The sequence below is a fragment of the Diplotaxodon limnothrissa genome, linkage group LG15, assembly GCF_057381915.1.
Source record: "Diplotaxodon limnothrissa isolate DT_005_m linkage group LG15, D_limnothrissa_male_GT1.1, whole genome shotgun sequence".
NCBI classification, from domain to species: Eukaryota; Metazoa; Chordata; class Actinopteri; order Cichliformes; family Cichlidae; genus Diplotaxodon; species Diplotaxodon limnothrissa.
Window position 1 is genome coordinate 22614379 of NC_140610.1, and position 22400 is coordinate 22636778.

At 37.5% G+C, this 22400-nt stretch overlaps 1 protein-coding gene across 1 annotated transcript in view; it reads right to left on the reverse strand.

Annotated features, from left to right (window-relative positions):
• Positions 1-299: 299 nt before the first annotated feature.
• clvs2 (clavesin 2) overlaps positions 300-22400 on the reverse strand; it is a 37498-nt gene continuing 15397 nt past the window's right edge. Inside the window, exons 3-5 of the mRNA XM_085372182.1 lie at positions 3260-3370; positions 2360-2592; positions 300-393 (exon numbers count right to left, since the gene is read on the reverse strand). Coding sequence (XP_085228308.1) covers positions 300-393; positions 2360-2592; positions 3260-3370 — 438 coding nt within the window. The remainder of the gene's footprint in view (positions 394-2359; positions 2593-3259; positions 3371-22400) is intronic.

Genomic DNA, 22400 nt, shown 5'->3' on the forward strand with positions numbered 1-22400 from the left:
TTTAAAGACGTTAATTTACAGTTTCTGGAATTGGCACTTGACAAATAACTAAATAAATAAATATATAGAACACCATCAGTAGCTCTTAGGATGCCCTTAAGTCTGAGGAAACGTCCTTCTCATCTCTTGCTGCTTGCTTTTCCATGATTTGGAGAAAAAGGTGAATCCAACAGTAGCAGCAGCAGCATTTCCTGGAGGAAGGTGTTTTTCAGGGCGCGTGTTGCTTGTGCACAGTAAGTCAGTGTATTTGTGTGTGTAAATATTGATTTGAGTATGCTTTTGAGCTGTGACTGCACGGTTTAGTCCAGCGAAAGCAGCGGCTGCATGTTGTCTTCTTCGCTCTTGACTTTGTCTGGTCGCTTCAGGACTCCCGGTTCCACCACCGACTGAGACCTACAAGAACAAAGAACAGGAGGTGATTAGCATAACTGTGTCGCCAACTGTGCTGAAAGCTTTAGAGTGTCAACCGTGAAGTGCAGTGAAATATTAACTGTAACGGTTTATGTTGATGTTAAAATATTCCGACCTACTTGTGTAAAGTCTGATGCAACAGTCTATCCGTTATTTTGTCTCATGCTATGAGGCAAATTGTGAGTATGAATAAAATCTGCAAAAAAAACTTCAGGTCAATCATCACCTCAGGTTTGATTTCCAGGAATCCTCTAATTTCTATGTTTATTATTTTGTTCACACAAAGTTAAAAATACTTTATAAGACATTGGATACATGCAGAAAACACCTGTTTCTGTGTCTGTAACATAACCAGTGTGTTTTTGTAAACAACTCAAAATGCTAAAATGAAAAAATAAAATGTTACTTGCAAGTTTCATTATGTTTCATTATGTTCTATATGCAATCATTTATCAGTATTATTTTTTTACTAGTTAACCTGTGTTATAATTTTTGTTTTAATACTTCATAAAAAGAAAACAGCATCCGCACATTAAATAAAAATGCATTCGTGCATACAGATTTTATAGTATAACACGCATAACACTAACAGTGCTTTATAGGCTAAAAAAGTGTCATAAAAAGTTTTTATTTCCTGCTGTATGGGAATTAACCAAAGAGTGAGTTCATTTTTAAATGCACCCTGTTACTGTCAGACCATTTATAACTCACTAATAATTAATTTATGATTGGCAGGGTTGAGCCTTCCTGCAGTGACAGCCTGCTGCCTTAACTCGCTGCTGTTTGTCTTCCATAGTATAAATGTCTTTGAGTGAGTTGACGTTCCACAGTGGTGAGATGATTTACTGTCACAGTGAATTACACCGCACAATGGCCTATAGGGGGGAAACTCTACAGCAGGAAATGTCAAACATGCTCTCAGCAGAATTCTCTTTGTCAAGAATAAGCACATAAATTTTAGCATATGAATGAACATAAATATATATGTAACCCCCAAAGTCAGCTAGTCTGGATAATACTAGATTGTGTATTGATTGCTTATTTACTTGTCTTTTTTGTAAGGGTTCAACTTCATAAACTATTTATTGACCCCATCATATCATTATGCATCTTTATTGCTTCTTTTTTCAAACCACAGCTTGTATATAAAAGGTCGACTAAGCTATTTTGGAGACCTAAATTCAGCTTTTTGAGGCATATCATTTTGTTTTTGGGGCTTGTTGAGCACAAGACAACCGCACCATAAAACACACCGTGACTATCTAATGTCTGTTTTACTTTAAATAGAACCAGAACAAACAAAACTTTAAAACTAGTAATCGGGAATCTACACTCACCAGAAAAACGTCACATAAATCAAATGTAAACCACAGGATTCCACATCTGCTGGACATTAATGCAGGATTGAGCCACTGGACTATGTCCATCTTTTATAAATAAATCTGATCCACAAGAATCACAAAGAGGTCCAGCCAAATAACACTAGTTGCTTAAATAAAAATCTAATGAATATAAAATCAGATGGAACCATTTAGAGCATATTCATCCCCGCCAGCTGAGACAATGATTACAAGAAGACCACAGTGAGATAAAATCTGTATAGTTCTGTTATTATGCCTTTTGTTTACTATAATTATGCAAAGATAACCAAATTAGTTCCACAGTATATCCTATTGTGAAACAAGCATTTTATTCATTTTTTGTGCATTGTTTAAATTTTAAACCTGCATTATTCTCTGAGAAAATGTATTAGCTGGTAGTTCCTAAGCCTGAAGCAGCTGTGAAATACTTGGGTGGGACTCCTTAGCCTCAGGAAAAAACAGTAGCTCTGGTTGTCATTAAGAGGGTCCTAAAGCATTTAATAATATATTCTTAAACCTAATAATAATCAAAAACAGTACTACATTAAATAAAAACCACTGTGGAGGTTTTAAGATGGTACGCTAACCTCTTCATGGTCTTTGGGGAAAGGTTTTTCTCCAGGTCTCTCTCCAGGTCTTGTACTGATAGGGTGTAGGACTCTGGACAGTAGTCAGTCTCCTCGTCATATGCGTGGTCCAGCAGTGTTCGAGCCCATGTCCCCATATCGTAGGGTGGCATCATCCCACCAAGCTCCGATGGCAAGATCTCTGGGTGGATGAGCTGATGGAGGCTGTTTAGGTTGTTACCATGCATGAAAATCTGCAAAGGGAAAAGATGCACAGGGAAACAATTTAGACCAGAGGTCTCCAACTCCAGTCCTCCAGAGCTACTGTCCTGCAGCTTTGCATCCCTACTGTAACGCAGCTGAATCAAATGGTTGAATTACCTCTTCAGCATGACATCAAGTTTGGCAAAGGTCTAGTAACAAGCCATTCATTTGATTTATCTGTGTTGGAATGAGGATGTTGAAACTCTTGGAATTTTTCTCTCCACATTCAATTTCTTTTCTCTTCTTGAAACCATGAAAAAGATCACAAACACCAAAAAAGCTTGACTATTAGGCCAGTAACCAGACCCAAAATGTCATCGTTCCTATTAAATTTGAGTAGCACAACTTGTTATAACCTAATTCTATATTCTGTTTTAGCATGTATGTTTTTTTTAAGTTTATAGGTTGCTGAATAGGTCATTACCATTTCAAATTTAGAAAGAAAAAGACAAAACAATCAGAACCAAATTACTTTATTAAAAGGAGACCATATGAATTCCAGCTTGCTAATAGTTTTCACCTATCATCCACATTAAAGTGGCTCTCTGTGTGGTTATTTTTACTGTTAGACTGTCTGTGGTCCCAATTTGGAGGGTGCTTTTTTACCTGATTTTGCACCAGCTGAAAGACAGATTATAGACAAATCTCTTGGCTTACCCTCTTCCTTGTCTTGTCTTTAAGAAAGGGTCGGATGACGGTGTAGAGAGCGTGAATGTACCAGGGCTGGTTCACAAAGTGGATCCCTCCAAATCTGGCAGGAAAACTGTCCTGTAGGAAACACAAGAAAAAACAACACAGATGAATATGACATCTGGAGGTCAGCAAAATATGGTGTAAATATATATGTGTGTGTGTGTGTGTGTGTGTGTGTGTGTGTGTGTGTGTGTGTGTGTGTGTGTGTGTGTGTGTGTGTTACAAAGTTGTATGTCAGTACTGAGCTATGCCCTTATATAATATTCCTGCCAGTTTCCAAGTTCTAATAACCTCTTAATGTTCACCTAAGATTATGTTACTTTTTTGTCTTTGTGATATTATTTGTTTTGACGAACAAGAACAGACAACTCTATATGTCAAGCAGAAAGACTGAAAATAGCAGAAAAATATCACCAGTGAAAGATGTTTAACCAGAAACGTAAAACTGTAAACTACATATTGCCATGGAAACTTCTGCTGCAAATTCATTAATCACCATTATATTGTGCAACATACCTGAGTGCGTTTCCTGTCTCTTTTCATTAGATTAGTTTTGTAAATGGCCTCTAACCTCATAGTCAATAGGAAATGGTCTGCAGTGGCTGCAGGACAAGCCCAGAGGGAAATGAGGCCTTGTTCATACAGGTTAGTGTGTGTACTCTGAGCCTAACTCAGTGATTCCTAGAATGTGGACACCATTATAATAATTATGCTCCAGTCCATGTGTATGAATCATCGTTTGGCCGTAATCCAGCAGTATGGTGAAGACTGTACAGCAATCTGACATAACAGAGCTGGCTGATAAAAATGGCTTGGGGAAAATGTTTATATAAAACATGTTGGCAATGTGTGGGAGAGACAGTGACAGTGTCTGAGGTCAGTGCAGCTTTGTAAATCAGGATTTGACTGATATGAATCATCATGGCCCAAAGTCACTTCAAGTGATTTTGCTCTGATAGCAGTAATGTCAGCTCATACACTGTACAAAGCTTTGATCTAGAGCCATATAAAATTTAAAGACATATAAGACTATATTTACAACAAACCTAACAGAACTGGAAGGTTAGTTCAGGATCAGAGAATGATTTATATTAATTGAGGCAACCTTCAGAATTTTCCTTTAGAGTAACAATCACGCCAAAATTAACCTCTAAACAGCAAAGTAATGGGCCAATTACTGTCATTTACTGTAAATCTTCATTCAAAGAGCAGCACCACCAACACACCCAATATTCCAAGACAAGAAATGTTTCAATGACTACATAAGATGTGCCATTTGCCAAAAATAAATTCCATATATTTATTACATTGTATATTTATATATGTCCAACCGCCCTGTGACAAACTAGCAGCCAGTCCATGGTATAGTCTGCATCTCAATCAGTGACAGCTGGGATAGCCCATAATTAGATACGAAGAAGAAGATGGATGGAAGGTAAGTTTCATAATAAGATGCAGTATTCGGCATTTTGACAAACATACTCCCCTAGTGATTTTTTCATAATATAAACATAAAATGGTTGAAAATCTTTTCAAACACATTTTTTCTACCATTCATCCTTTCTCTAGAACAACTTGACCTACTTCCAAGGTGGATGGAAGAGACAAAAATGTCCAAGAAAGTCAAAACCTAATGCAGCACTTCTGTCATGTTTGTTTGTTAGCATCACAGTGGCTCAGTAACTAGCACTATGGCCTCACAGCAAGAGGGTCACGAGCTCGCTTCTGTGTGGAGTTTGCATGTTCTCGCTGTGTTTGCATGACTTTCCTCTAGTAGCTCTGGTTTCCCCTGCCTTTGAAAAACAAGCATTTTCAATCTTGCTGATATCAGTACAGGATACTCTTCCAGAAAATATCCTTAATCTTAAGAGTTGCTAAATAAATAAATAAATAAATAAATACTTTATTTACATATCATGAAGTTGATCAAAGTTACTCTTCTTCCATCATTTCCTGCAATTTAAATTTTCTTTTAACTTCGTTGTTGTTGAAAAATGTGGACAACACTAAAAATGGTAGTCCTCTGTGTTTAATCCACTCATTCATACATTTTTAAAAAGCTGTCATGGTCTGTAGATTTTGCTGTTTCCAGTCTTCAGTACAGACTTTTGATTAGGTCTTTGTGTTGCTGGAGCGTACTGTAACGCTTGGTTTTATGACTGTTTTCAGTTTCAAGAGGTTTGGTTGAGTTTGATTTCTTACTTTACTATAATGAGCTTTTTAATATTTTAGAATTCCAATTATATTACCACTCCAGCCTATCTATATTTGATCCTGTGTGTACCGGTTTATTATCCTAGCCTCTTCAGTATCCTCCTGTATCTTGTTAAATCCTCATCTCCGTGTTTAGTGATCCCCAGTTGAGTTTCTTCCTGTTTTATTTTGATAGTTCCCCATCACTTGTGTTTTGCTGTTAGTTTTACTTTTTTATTTTTCCAGTCTGATTGTTCTTGTTACCCAGCTAACATCCTCCTGTGTTTTGCATTCACCTCTGGAAAATATGACAAAAGCTGCACATTTAAGATGATTTCATTTGTCTGTTTCTGTGTAGCCTACACATATTCAAACATGTAAACAAGGATTAACTTAACATTGCACAAGAAATGCTGGTTAATGTTTCAGATGTTGTGTATTTGTTGCAAAAATATTCAACCTCATGTTCAGATGATAAGAAATAACAAAGAAATGTATTTTGGTCCGATGGAGGTCGGACAGCTCGTCTCTCAGCTGTCCGACCCCTCAGTGCTTCTTTTTGATTCTAAATCTCTGCCCTGCCCTCTGCTCTGACAGACATTTTTTCACTTTGATAAAGGGACCTACTGGATTATACATGAAATAGTAAAAATGGAATATGAGATGTAGGCCCTCTGCTGCGCTGGAGGGACAGAAGGAGGAGAAAAAGAAACAGGCGCTAAAGGATTGATCTACCTTCGCACAAGTGATGTCTAAAGGAAAAGAAAGAGGGAGGAGGTATTCAAATACAGGTTGGGGACACTACAGTGAGAATAAAAGGAGATCCAAAAGGGAAAGATGTAAGAAGATCTCGAGGACTGAGGATGGAGAACGAATTAAAGGCTTAAATTAATGGGAAAGTGGTTATTTTTGGGGTGTTCAGCTTTTGTTTTCCTTTGATGAAATATAGGTGAAAAGAATCACCAAGGAGATAACAGGAGGTAATATGAATGGATGAAGAATAGCTGAAAAAATTGATTTTCAACACTTTTAGACAGATTTTATATAATATTATTCATTGGACAAGTCTAACACAAGAGCTTGCAGATGATTTGAGTCAGTATTCGTCCAATCTAACTTCAATCCAGATGCTGAGGTTGATTTTTACATTTTTTTCCACTCAGCTGAGCAGACAAATCTCTTTACAAGCCATAAAGGGAAGGCTGGTGTATGTCATTATGCAGATTCTGACTATGACTTGTCTTTCCTGAAGCATCACCTGGTTGTGTCCCCTTTTATAAATCTCAAAATAGAACAAAATCTGTATTTACCAGGGAATAGAAATCCACTGGAAAGTTCACAACTATTAAAAATCTTGCATGTGACTTATGAAATGGTATGGTAAAAACATTTTTCAACGAATATTACAGATTCCCACAAGGCCAAACATCATAATATAATAAAAAATAATACAAAAACAATTCATGTCAAGTTGCTACATAGATTTGTTTGCCTACACGTGTTCATATGTGGGCATGTGGGTTTAGGTCGGTCATCATCTCAAAATAAGAGAAAACAGAAGCATGATTTTCTGTCTTAGTTAAATGTGACTGTGGGTTTGCAGGGAGACAACTGTTATTTTCTTTTTGACCCGGTGTATGTGTTTGTCAGTAAAATACTGCTGTGTGTGGGAAGGGAACGTTGAAGAGTGGAGGATTAACATTTAAAAACAGAATAAATTAGTTCAACTATAAGCCTAAAGAAAAAAAGAGAAATGCAGTTGACTTATCATACCTGGCCACTTATGTTCACTAATTATAGTAGGATAAATCCTCTCCTAAAGTGGAAAATAAACTCCCTGGTGCGCGCGTGTGTGTGTGTAACCTACAGTTATAATGCTGTTTTAATTTTTGTGTTTGGGCCACACAGCATGCATTTTAAAAGTGGATAGTGCTCTCCTAATGAGAGAATGTTAATACCCTTCTGCTCCACAGCAACTGTATCTGTTCTTGGGGAGATGGCAGGATGATCAGGCACTGGGAAATTGCAGTCTTTGCCTGGAGACTTTTAAAAAATAGCAAAATTTGGTCTGTAAATTCAAAAGTGATCCACTGTCTTTTGAACTACTGCTAAAATTATTAGGTTAAGCTATTTTTTCTATTCGTCATTTTCATTTGTATGATTCTGGCAGTACATCGAAGATCTTGTTACGTTAATGAAGTGTTTCACCAAAGGCAGGTGAGTCACCGTGGGCTCTGCCTTTTTAATATGTGTTTATATAAACTTTGCAGATGATTGGCTAATACTTCAGAAACAACCACCAAACGAGAAAAACAGTAGTAATAGAACTCAGAAACTCATGCCAGGAGGTAGATTTGGTAAAGTCTGAAAACAGTTTGATTCCCTCTCAGAGCACTTGAATTGCAGTTTACTAAATGGTTATTTTCTTGAATTGTTTGGCCTATCCCGCGTTTAAGTGGAACCTTTTTTCCACCTTGAGTTTTTGCCATGACCTGGTCTTACTTAAAAAAAAAAAAAACATATTCAAACTAAGTGCCAAAAACACAGGCTGTGCAGCCAGTAAATCCAAGCTGCCAAATTCCAGAAACCAGACAGTCAAAACCACTTCTGCATTTACTTTGATGTTTGGCTCCTGAGAGGCAAAATTCGATTCTAAGCAAATGAGCGAGTGAGGGGATTTATTTTTGGACTCCTGCTCCAGGTCACTGTGTTCAGTTACTGCAAAAGGTTGACACGAATTAGAGGTGACAGCAGATGGAGACAGGTCCAAGCGAACATGTGGAAATTAGGAGAATTTTTATTTATTTATTTCAATTTATTAAGGCTGAATTTGTACATTTAGACGTTGCTTCATCTCTCCCCCCCTCTCCCGAGAGCCTGTGGCTTCACCGACGAGGATAAACACATTAGAAATGATTTTCTCTTCAAAGCTTGGTTCGCCATAGAAAGCAGCACCAACCTCCTGCTTAGTGACATGAGGCAATCCAACAGATTTCCGTCTAAATCTAACCTGGGGCCACAACCTGCAAAATGCAGCACAAAAGCTGCCAATCTTGTTGGTGATGGTCGCTTTTTTTGTCTACAGTAATTACAGTAATGACTGTGAATTAGTCTTCATTTTTCTTAAAATGAGACTATACTAAAAGGAAAAAACACTTAATTTTTCCCTCCCACTGTGACTTTGAGCTGAAAGAGCCGGGCATGTTTGGTATGTGTTAAAACCCAGCACATTTTGCCACGGTGATGCTTACCTGCTCCACCCAGGGAAATAAAACACTGTGTATCAATCGCAAGATTTTATTTGGAGCTCATATTTAGCGAATACTCGGAATACTTATGCAGACAATTAGTAGTGGATTTGCCTTGGCGAATAGCTGAGCATTTTATTACATTTTCATAACAGAGATATTATGAGTTATAACTTTTAAATATTCCTTTTAAATCAGCATTTAAGCAATAGTTTTAAATGGCAGTATTAGATTTTCCTGAAAGCTGTGATGACACTAAATAAGCACTGACCTTTTATAAGGTCAAAATTAATGCTAGACTGTTTGGATGATTTAACAATAACAAAATATTAAAGGAAATTAGTTTAACAAGCCAAGAAATGTGTTAGATAGTTATTAAGAATATTATTTATGACAAACCTTAACTTCCTGTAAACTGATGGGAATGAGTGAGGAAAACAAACCAACGTTTGGATGCACAGAAAAAAAAAATCTGTCAAGTGGGACGAAAAGTAATCAGGCTTTTCACGTTGTAACCATGACAGCCTCTTTTGTCCCACATGACTTAAATGCAACATCAGCATAGGTTCTCCAGTGTTTCTGGGCTTCTGGTATCATAAATCATGAACTGATAGGCTGACACGAACACTGTGGGTCACACACCGTGTCTGTTCAGAGGCGCACAGACACACAGCAGTAATGACATGTGATTTACCCGTAATGGTTGGAGCAAAGAACAGATGAAGTCAGCCAATCATCAGCAGCCACAGCTGCTTCTCCTGTGAAACGTCTGTTCAGATAGATTATAAGCTGCACTGTGGCGACTGAAGTAGTGAGTCTTCCTTAAGGACACCAAATGTGTCTTTTAATAGACAGAAAACCAGAAAATATTCAGGGTTTTCAATTTATAGCATTTGGATGTCATTACTGGAGTAAATAAGGACAAATATTTAAAAATCAATATGGGCTGCAAAGCTAATCTTTCAGTACACATTCTATTACATTCATTTAATCTTCAGTCTCACTTTCCTCAAGTTTCTTAACCCATTATTATTCTATGAGCGTCAACACATGTTAATTAACATGCTGTAAGGATGCTGCTAATGTGAGAGATTCAGCCAAAAGGCTAATTTACATCTGTTGTACCTGCACATAAATGTTATAAATTAAAAGATGCTAACAGGACACACAAAAGCAGACACAGCAACATATGGTGTCCTCGTTAACCTTATGAGATAAATTTCCTTTGACATCGTGTAAATATTCTGTTGCCTGCTGACATTTAATTTCAGGCATAGCCCATACATTTTGTAAAGAAAGATAAAAAAAAAATATCCATATCACATCATGTAATATAAAGAAAACACATTTAGTTTTATTTGATCTATATACACATTTTCCAAGTCTTTTAAAGATGAGATGGATATCCTTAAATGCCCCCAAACACTTGCTAAACAAATCTTTTGTCTGACAGAGGCAGTAGACACCTAAAGGGGAGGAGCTAAAACGTCAGTATATCAGATCATGGATGACCTGAGGGGCTGGATGAAAGACCAGGAGATAATATTTTTATCCATGAAGTATGCAAAGCTACTCAAGTACAGGTCAAAAATGAAAATATATAGATGAAATTTGGATCATAGATCCCCTTTACTTCCCATTTTGGCATTTGTCACAATCGCTGCTCTTTTCTCATTTTTTTGGTAACTTTAATTTTTTTTTGCTATAGGTGTTCTTGTTTGTTTTTCCATGTTTTTTATTTATTATTTAGGTGGGATTTCCATTTATTCAATAGCATTACGTGACTTCAGTTCTTGTAATATTTGAATTTCAGTTACTGTTTGATTTTATATCCATCTATCCACTTTCTCCCACTTATCCAATTCAGAGGGCTGAGCCTATCCCAAGCATATTTCTAGAGTTATTAATTCCCTCAGGGTTTCCCTCTGTCTCATCCTCCTGTTATCCCGCTTGTAAAGTTAACTTATATCTCTCTATTTTCCTGTTTCACTTATTGTCACTCACTTCCTGTTTTATTTGTCTCTTGTCTCCTGCATTTACATTTACTTTGTCTCTTTGTCTAGATTAAGTTCAGCTGTGTCTTGTTTCCCTCCTGTTTCCACTTTCTTGCTAACCCTCATGTGCATAAACAGTTCAGTGCTTCTCCTTACTCTGTCTGTTACTCACCCCTGTCTTCTCATTGTTTGTTCCTCAAGGTTTTCGTGTTTCTGTTTGTTTTTGAACTATTGAAATCCTGACCTTTAGCCTCAATAAACTTCTTGTTGTGTGTTAATTTAGTCTGCTTCAATTATCAGCATTTGGGTCTCTCCGTCACTCTTGAATACATGACCGTAGCATGTCATGAAATGACACCCAAATAGTAGAAATCAGAGCATTGGTTAGGGCTAAATGCTTCAGTGAATGAATGTACATTTACTATTAATATGACAGCAGATTGAGTTAAAATAAACTGCAGTGTGTTTAATGTGATTACGGGACATGCCAGTGTGCCACAGAGTGTAACATTGTAGCTCACTGATCTGCTTAATGGTTTCTGGATATAACTGAGGTTCTGTGACACTACTATGTAAGATATATTGCATAATAAATGTTACAAGGATCAGTGGATTAGATAATATGATTGCTCTTGGTCTTTTCAATGAATTTGTAGACACTATAATCAAGAATGTAAATATATAACAACCTATAACAACAAAAAGCCAAAAAAACCTTGCAAAACTACTCCTAAACCACATTCTGAATGTGAGTGTTCGTCACATGCTCTAACTAGTATTTCACTCATCGGCCACTGAATTTGAAATTTAATGACAGCAAAGGCAATTTACTAAACCAAACAAAACACGCAGGAAAAACAAAAGCAGCAGGGCTCTGATATTCAAAGGAGACCAAAGAAAGATGAAACAGTAAGAGTTAGTACACAGTATTTTCCACATATTTTCTACCCTTGTGTTTGACTTTAAGTCTTTCTCAAAGCAAAAGGAAAACACTACCTGCTGTTTAAAACAGCGTTTACAGAGAAACGCTTCAGAGTGCTACCCAGCATGACTGAAAGGAGTTTGTCGGTAAAGGTATTATGTAACTGTCAGGGCAGGTGAATATTTAATGACTATAGTACTGATGTACCTTTCAAAAATAGTTGGATCAAGAGACAAACTGGAGTGTGAAAAGCAGCAGTGCTCTGAGATTTATTCAAATTTACTTTATTAGGTGATCTAAAGAAAACACTGCATGTTTAGACAAAATGCCCTTTTCCCTTAGATATATTAGTCCACTTATTAATCATACAGCTTTTTCTTCTGAACCTTTCACCAGATATATTAATCGAGATATAAAAAGTAAAAGAGTAAAATGTTCTTGACACAGATACTCTGAAAGTTACCGGTGATACAGGCTGCAAAGAGAACCTTTTAAAATGTTAACCACTGGTTCATTGTCATAAAGTACTATAATTGTTTCAGGATTGCTTAGAGCTCCACAGCGGACAGGCAGCTCTGATTGGATATAATTATAGTTGGACTGTAGCCCAGCAGGTTGGCAAAGTGTTGAATGTGGAAAAGCTAAAACATAAAGTGGTGAGAAAGTCTTTTGAGTGGAAATGTTGTGGGTATAAAACACAATGTGGACCAAATGTCCAAGAAAAGGGAGTCATAGCTAAGGAGTGGCTTTTTTTAGTTTCATGTTGGCAGAACAATCCTAACAATATCTTTGTTTTGTTTTTTTTATTAACAAAACTGAATAAAACTGATCAAGCTCTATTTTCTGATAACATAAGTAACAATTTGATTCAGTTTCAGGTAAGACTACAGCAGCAGGCAAGAAGAAGTAGAAGAAGAGTTTCTCTCAGAACAGCTTTCACACAGCAACAGAAAACAAGACAGACAGATCTTTGGTGGGTGAACCATGTATTTTATGTCTGAACCTGCTGAACCTGTAAGATCAGGTCACACAGAGCTACTGTAAGTCACAGCCTGCTCATTTATTATTTAGTTTATCAAACGGGAGCTGTGACAGCAGCTCGAGACATGATGGAGCCAGACAATGGGAAGCAGATCCACAACATCCCCGAGTTTGCTTTTATCATTAACCCATGCTGACCTGAATCTTCTCTGGACAAGCAAGTGAAAGTAGTAAACTTATTGCAGAAATTCAGCTTGTAAAAAATCATGAAAAGCATCTCTGACACATTGAGTTGAAGCAGACTGGATTTAATTTTCCTTTTGTAGGTGCTCTTCAGTCACTTGAATTCAGGGGACAAGCAATCCTTACTAAGTTGTTAAAAGTTCTTACCTCAGAATGTATATTTACTCCCCTTACCTCAGTCTCAAAGTGTATATATATTTATTCTTCTTATTCTTAGTCTTCCTATATTTATTGTTGTTCTTTTGCACTGGATGGAACTGGAGCCACGTCGTTTCGTCTCTCTATATACTGAACTGTATAAAGCAGAGATGACAATGAAGTTTACTTTGACCTGATAAAATTGGACTCCAAGGCTGGATACGGTAATATTAGTCCATTATTCATAGGCAGAGGTGATAGTTTTGACTTATGAGGGATGAATATAGTCCACCTCAGGCCTTCCAGTTAATCCTGAAGGAGAAGTGCCAAAAGACGGAGAAGCAAAGGATTAAACAATTGTGAAGCCTGAGGTCTTTGTCATTTGTGTTTTGCTTGTTGCCTGTGGTTTTTCTATGTTTTTCTGTTTTATTTTCCCTCTTAAACCCTAACTGTTCATTGAAGATCTCTGTAAAAAATCACCAAGTGCTGCTTGTACGTGATCAATGGATTTGTGAGGTTCAGTTTCTAATTTTGTAGTTTTAATCTTATAATCCATATCACCTTGAGGTGAAAAAACTAAACTGGTGCTATACAAATACCGTAAATATGTCTCATGTATGTACTGTTCACAACACTATTTTATCTTCTTGTTTTGGCTGCTCCCTTTAAGTATTGCTACAGCAGATCATCTGTCTCAATCCCACCCTCATCCAAGCATCTGCTTTTGTCACACCGGCCCTCTGCACGCCCTACTTCACTACATCCATGAATCTTTTCTTGCTGCCGGGCAGCTCCATCGTGAACACCCCTTGTCCAGTATATCCACTATTCATTCAGCTCTGTCTCTCTCTGTGTCTCTGCTGCTCAATGTGAGCTGTCCCTCTGATATACTCATTCCTAATCCTGTGCCTTCTGGTTGTCATGCCTCTTTGTCAGTGCAACTGTCTCCAAACAATACATCATGGCAGGTCGCACTACCATCTTGTAAGCCCATACTTTCACACTTGCTGCTATCCTTCAGTCACAAATCACTGCTGACACACTCTCCTCCCTGCCTCCACTCTCTACTTACCTGTCTTGTGTTTTGTAGGGTTGACCCTAGGTATTTAAACTCACCCACCTTCATTATTCTACTCCTTGCACATTCACTTTTACACGTCTCTCTCACATTCACACACACGTATTCTGTCTTGTTTCTACTGACTTGTCATTCACATTATCTACAGAGGATACCTCCACCTCTCCAGGCTCTCTTCCACCTCTTCCTATTCTAACAGCAGATCACAATGTCATCTGTGAACATCACAGTCCACAGAGACTCCTGCCTGGCCTCATCTGTCAGCCTGTCCATCACAACTGTAAAGAAGAAGGGGCTCAGAGGTGATCCCTGAAGTAATCCCACCCAAACTTTGAACGCATCTGTTACTCCTACAGCACAACTCACTACTGTCATGCTATCCCCTGCACCAGTTGATAACATGTCCTTTAGCAGCCTCACAAACTTCTCTATAACCCATAACGTCCTCATAAAATACCATGGTTTATCTCTTGACATTTATCTTTTCATTTATAATAAAAACACCGAAAACTCATGCCGCTATAAATACATTTTGTTTCCTAATCTTTGTAGTCATTAAGGGTGTTGTTGTTGACTTCTACATAATGTCATTGCAAACAATCCTTTCTTAGAATATATTCCTCTCGGCGTACTTGCGTCCCAGTATTTCCAGCAACACATCTGTAATATCCAAGAGTTTTGCCGGTGAGTTCGAGTCTATCAGCACTCCACGAGCAAGCAGCAGACGTAACCAAATCTGACGTGTGTCGTCCAGCACTCTGTGATTCTGAGTTGTGGTCATAGTTTCGCTCTGTCTCGCTCCGTCATGCTTTTTCAGTCTTTCTACAACAGATCGGGTTGATGAGCACTCTCTATTCTCTGCTCTGCTTCTGTCACTTCCCATCTGAACTGGGATGAGTAAACGTGTCCTCCAGTAAAAGTGAGTTTCTGAGAGAAAAAAGACAACATCCATTTGAGTGGTTTTTTTTCTTGTCTTTCTCAGGGTTTAAAGTGTAGCCTGGAGTTACAACATTGTTTGCTTTTGGTCTGTTCTTTATCAAAGTCATCTGAGTGAAGTTAATGCTGAACCTAAAAAAAGGAGGGGGAAACGAAGGGTGGATCTTCCTGTAAGTGACAGAAAATGCTCTGTTTCCTGTCACCGTTCTGGGACAGGAGTGTACAGCAGTGCCACTTCGCTGATCCCTGAAGGCTGAATTTTTTTTACCCATGCTGAAAAACAAACCAGCTCCTCCAATAAAATAACCTTTGTACTCCACTTTTCTAAAGAATAAACGCAGCATTGGTTCAATCTTGGGCTCCACTTCCATCTTTTATTTCCCTGGAGCCTTTTATCCAATCAAGGACTCCAGAGTCATCCTCCTCCTGCTGTTGCTCTATATCCACTCAGTACATTTTCAACTGTCTTTTTTCCAAAACCTTTTAAACAATGAGACCCATTTGCTCTGTAATGATGCTCAAATTGTTTATTCTATTTGTTCCTTTCTGGGATCATATTGTTTATATTAAACCCCTCTCTAGTTTTGATATCTACCTTAAAAACAGATATTGCCCATAATGTTAGATATATGAGTTTTTTTCACCAGTTTGTAGTGCTATCCATCTACATTTCTTTGGTATAAGTTTTCAAAGAGGACAGATATTGCCAAATTTGAGAAACTCACCAGAACAGTCCTGATGGATAAACAGCACTTAAAACAGCCAGCATTTAGTTCAAGCATCCCCTATGATTGTTTTTGTCATGCATGATGTGCTCCTTTTTTTAAGCCTTCTTAGCTACTTTGATTTTTAGCACATTCATGCTATCATGGTTAAAACGTATGATAGAAAATACTCTCTGGCATAACACAGTATGATTGCAATAAAAAAGTTAGTTTTTTCATTGCATTTTTCATTTTCATTTCATTTTCATGCAACAGTTCAATGGTCCAGGTGTTATTTGCTTACCAATTGGCCTGGAAAATCTAACATTGACACACTGAAAAAAAGCACTAGCAGAAATACAAACGCTGTTGTCTATTGTATATTAAATAACTTTGCAGAGAAATTGCATTGTGCTGTGTTGCTGAAGTCTTGTGAAGCTTTAAGGTGCAGTAGGCTGAGCGCTTTTAAGAGATTGCTGAGAAAAATGCAATTCCTGCTGAGAACAGATTCTCAATAACCAATCTTATTAATTTCCTTACATTTCTGGGTATGCTTCTATCACAGACTTTATGTCATAATTGTTGGGTCAGATTTTCAGTTACTTAGTAAAAATGTCACGGAGATTAGAAGCATGATCCAATAGATAACATGCAAACAACATGTAATACTACCACCAGATGTATGCACTGCACCTTATACTAAAATACTATTTTTTTCTTTTCTGCAAATAAAACATAGCTTACAGTTCAAATCAAGTGATTTACACAAATACATAGAACTATAAATAGCCATATGTATATGTCAGATGACTTTTTCATTATAAGCACTCCATCACAAGCAAAGTATCCTTAACATTCCACTTATAAAATAATTACAAATCTTTTATCTAAGTTGATTATACCTACTTAGCTTTTATAATCGGATTACATAATACTAACTACATGTAGTCCATTACTTGCAAATCCTGGATTTCACCTACAGCATTATAAATGTAAAGCATGTGAGGAAGTGGGATGAGATTCATGGTAAAATTTCCACCTGCAGCTAAACTGGCTCACATGTAGAGTAAGAAATCATCGTTTGAAGTTCATATCTTTTTCCTCTCAGCCTGCGCAGGTGCAACACGCACCCGTGTTTTATTTGAAGCCTCCCTCAGCATGAGGATTCAGTGTTCATCAGTATAACCTTGGTGTGCACTTAAATACAATGAATCAAATCAATGCACACAGAGCAAATTGCAAGTAAAAGGCTGTTAATGCACATCTTCGAGAAGAGCAGCAATTTATGCCAAAATATAGCATTTACATATATATAAATCATTCCTAATTATAAAGATTCTTCAGTTTATGTAAAAAGACCAGAGGCTTGAAAAATATAATGAGGCAATGAACACTGACAAAGTGTCCCAGGTATCTAAAGTAACCTTATAGCTTATTTCCTGCACAAAATTGAGACTGAGAGGAAAGGTTACACCAATTAAACTCTCAGCAGGATATACTGCCAACTCCACTCAGGAGCTCTGAGAGAGAAATTAAATTTTTCCCCAACAGAGAGATCAGAAATGTATTTAAATCTCTCTATATATTTTAATTCCGCCTCCTGTGAATTTTCTCTGTCATATCAGGTCTTTGCTAAATTGACAGGTTAATGACCCTGAACATTCAAATCCATCCTTCACAGTGGTGCTTTAGTCTATGTTATGTGATAATAAAGGAGGTTTGTTTCTGAATTGGCTGGAGTTCACAAAGGAACAAGCAAATGGTAAGCTCTTTTTTAAAAATCTGCTAGAGGACTTCTTAGCACTGCCAGGTTTCTGCCCCTGGTCTCTCTCTCTCACTCGCTGTTTGTGTGTGTGTTCGGTGGAGTTGACCTGAGTGTCCAAATTGTGGGCTGAAGCTCAACAGATCTCGTCTTCCTGCCAAACAGACGAAGGGCAGAGGAGAGTGAGATGTAGCAGCAGAGGGCTGATTTTGCCTATCCTTCCTGGTTCACCACTGCATCATGCAAACTGCTAATCTTCATTGAGTCCCTGGATATTAGGGGTGCAACCCAAAGCTGCTGTCTGCATTTGCATTTATATAAAAACATTAAAAAAATCAATAAAACACAGTTCAAATCCATAGTCAGAAGCTTACCAGAAGTGAAACTGGAAGAAAAACTGCATTCTTGTTGTTGTATTTGTTTTTGTGAATGCCGATACTGTACATGTTTTCTTTGAGTTTCAGTTGACATTAAACAGTATCTTGAATCATATGTATAGAAATAAAAAAAAAAAGGGTAATGGTTGCCCAATATCAAATTCCCTGAGCAAAGTGACTGATTTCTGTGTCTGAAGGCAATAGGCCGTGCTTGTTTCCAGGATGTGCCAATTTTCCATTCTGCCATTCTTCAGTTCTCTGAACACAGCAGGCATGGAGCTACAAAGTCAGCATGACCCACACACCCACAATAGCCACAATGGCTCCAGTTTTCAATGTGAGTCATTTCAGATAACAAACTGTAATCCAGATCTCCAGATTTGATCTGACCCTCGGTTCCTCGTCTGTCCAAAACTAGCTGCCTTGGCTGTACCAAAGCCTGGTATTAGATTAGATTATTGTAACTGTGAATCATGCAAAACTGCCTGAGAACAGGCCAGGAATACAAATACGAATGTAAATTAGCAGTTAAAGAAAATCAAACTTCTAAGAAATTTAGCCTTGGTATTAGTGCTATCATTAGTTTAAGTTAGTTATTTTAGAAACATGTGGTCTTAATGTTAATATTCTGTGACTTGCATGAAAACAAACACAAAAGTATAAATGGCAAATTCGACCTGTCATCATCCTGATCCAAATAATATATCACGAATATGTGGCTAAAAGAAACCACATTGCCTTTCTTGCCTGGAGCCTGTAAAACAAATATTATGCTTCTGTACTGAAAATCAAATTAACATTTCTTCATGTGCGAAGATGAAACAAGTTCTGGTTTTCTATGTTTCGCCCCAGAAGCTCTTAATGTTGTTTTCGACTCCTTAACTGCCATTTTGGTGTGACATGAGATTAAGTCGGTTTTGCTAAAAGACGAAGAGGCGTTGTGACTTTTCTATCATTTCAATGTCTGTCTTTCATACATAAAAATTAAATATACTGTATAGAGGTTCCATAGAAAAAAAAATCTAATTCTAAAGTGTATGTGTGACTTCAAAAGATTTGAAATTTACCAGTTAACACAGGGCAGCTAAATACTATAACATCTTGGCTGTGCAGACTAACATGCTTCTGAAATGTATCCAACTATTACTTTAACTAGTCACATGTTCGACGCTGACATGCGAAGCATTCAGTGCTTTGGAGATTTCACAGTCAAATAGGCACTTAAATCATTCTTTTCAAGTGTATGAACAAAGGGACCAATGCTGCTGCACATTCAATTTCAAAGACTGAATGTGATCTAGAATATTGGCAGAGAATACCAGCTATTGGCAGATTTTCTTCAAATTATCAAAAGCTTATAGCAGCCAAACTCAGTGTAGCTTATTTTATTGAAGTGGGAGAGCATTTGGTCAGATAGCTGCTGTCTTCATCCATCTGCATTTCAGAGATAACGGGCAGAAAGGACAATCTCAATCAATACAGCGTTACTTACAAAGAAAAACCTGGTCAGAAGCTTCTTTGTTCGCTAAAAACTGTCTCAATTTCCTTCTTGCAGACTGAAACGACAGGATAGTGACATTTACAAGGCATGGTGATTGTTGGCAAACTGCCTATCAAGTATCTGATTCCTAATATAATGCAAGACAAAAAATTCTTTGATTCCATTCAAAGTTAACCAGTTTTTCCACCTTATAAATGGAAAATGAATTTAAACTGGATGTCCCGATTACACTGCTTTAGATAAAAAAAGATAAATTACAGGCTGTCTCGTAACCTTTTTATTACACTTCATGGCGATGGAGAAAAGCAGGAGGATTATAAATCAGTAGAGTGGAATTAATGTCCTGAGATAGACTTCTTCCCAATCATAATAAAGTGATATTTTACAGACGATTACTTCTAATGAAGAAACAAAGTGTTTTCATACATTTTAAGCCGCTTCACAAAATATACAGTAGGTCAACATTAATCTCGGGAATTTTCTGCAGCCAGTGTTGGCACAATTTTCAGGATACCCAGTTATTCTGCAGAGCTCTATATGTTACATAACAATGCTAATGCGCTATATCCACAGAGACCTTGCTTACTGGAACGATACTCTACTGTATATGTTAATGTGGTCTAAATATCTGCAGATATGCAGGCTTGGGGGATAAAAGTGTGTCACTATTGCATATTTTGTCAAAAAATAAACATGGTTAAAGATATACACATACTTTTACAAGCTGAAATAATTTACTGAAAACGTTTTTGTTTGCTCATATTTTACTAAGTCTGTTCTCCATTTACCAGAACCAGTCAAGCCAGATTTACTGATTCTGGTTCGGTCAAAGGTTTCTTTGTCGTTCAAAGGGAGTGTTTGCTGCCTAGTGTCACCGTGTGTTTAGCCCACAGAGGTGACTGATGTGTTTGTCTCTGATGCAACAGTCAAACTAGGAAAGTTAGTGTTTGGACACAGAGTCATATGTGTATATGTGACTGTGTAAAATGCACTTGAGGTCGTGTTGCCTTTGAAATGGTTGCTTTGGAGATGGGGATCGTATCTGTAACCAGTCAAAGTCATGATTGGCTGACGTTACTGTGAACTATTATTAAACTATTTTAATTTAGAATTCAGCCACAATCTTGTAACTTGAAACAAAAATTGAAATTCCTCCACAAATAGAGACATAGTTTCTGTAGGAGGAGAATTTAACTGCAAAATGATGCTTATGTATGAATATAACAAGAATACGATGCATTTGCAACGAGTTGAGTTTTGTCCCCTGTTGCAGATATCACCAACTTCCTGGACTGATTGCAACATTGATTGCTGGCAGTCTGTCGACATTACACATCAATCTGTCTGAGATTTATTTGAGGTCAGTCCAAGTCACATCACGATCTCCCATCAGAGAGGTATATTATGAAGGAAGTTCAACACAGTTAGGCTTTCGTTAAAACTCCAGTGGGAGATAATGGGCATTACAATGTCCACTTTCTTTTGAACTGGGTTGCCTCCTCAGGCTCTGTGTGCTGACATAAAAAGTGGGAATTTCCCAGGTCACATGACTTTTCTTACACAGAAAATGAGACCCTCTGAGTGTGTCATCCAATCAGAGACACATTCAGATGTCATTAATCTTGGGATTAATCTTGATTTTTATTCAAGTTAATTATTTTAATGCAGAGTGTGCTCTCAGTGCTGCTGGTTATTTCAAAGATGAAGGCGCGACATTAGAGCTCTGAAACTTTAAACTGCTCAAACAGTAAATTTTTACTGTCCCATAGTCTAATAAAAGATATATGAAAATATCGTTAGTTTGTTGGCAGAGCAAAGTGAAATCAATTTTATTGAATGAACAGGAATTCTTGGTGTGTGTTCCAGTAGCTACAATTCCAGCAGCGTAAAAGAGATTTAGCAGCAGAATCAAGGTTGACAACATTTATACATTTACTGCAAATGAATAAATAAACGTAACAACTCCAGTGACAATAGGCTGCTGTGACATCTGGGCTTCATTTGTAATGTTAGTAAGGTACGGCTTAACAAGTTGCACATATAAAACACATCATGTAATTTACATGCTGTAAATGAAAAAATCTGTGAAAATGTGTCATTTGCCCTCAATTTCAAACTGAAGATAACCGGCTACCAACCAGGTGATGTGTTCAGCATAAATTACCATAGTGATTTAGCCAGGAAATAAAGAGAGCCACATTCATGACACAGAAAACTCTGAATTTTGGTTCAAGCCATTTACACATAAAGTCATTGTACACCTTTCTAGTGACCTGTGCAAACACCAGCTACTTACTGTAGATAGGCAAATTAAAAAAAAAAAAAAAAAATAGTGCAATCCCAAGACAACCACCAATTTTTCCAACTGCCAAGAAGGTTGCTGCCCTATCTTTTCTCTAGTGTGACTGAGCCATAACATTGTCAGGTCTTGATCCGAAGTACCCTGAAAAGACTCGGCACTACTGAAATCCCACATTCCCACATTCACATGTTGTAGCTGTCTGATGTTTCTTGTGGGAAAATGTTGAAAATATGCAGAACAGATGGTAATGTGGGCTGCTTTTGTTTGTTTTTGTATAGTCCTTGCCATTAACAAGACAGACATCATAACAGACAAAGGAGTGAAACAGAAAAAGAAGTCCAATGAAGGCACGGCCTGTTTTCTCATTCTTTCTTTTTTTTTCTAAATGCCTTTTTAACACTTCTTCCTCTCTGAGTTGAAGCCCAGTTACACCTCTTTTCCTGTTCAAGCCCGCTTTTAAACCAGCCTATGCCTTTATCACAACTGAGTGGTCTGTCTTTTGGAGGACTCCCACAAGTGCGCCTCTGTAGCCTCAACTTTGTCTGAATTCCAGCAGTTGTTCTCTCTGTTTAGCCAAAATAGGCTCAAATGGACATATGGACACCAACATGGTCTCACGAAATACACCTTAGGCTGGAGTAGAAGTGATCATGATTGTTTTGGAAGTTAATCCTGATGGGATTGTTTGGAAAATAACAAATTCCTTTAATGTCTGTTAAAACGTTT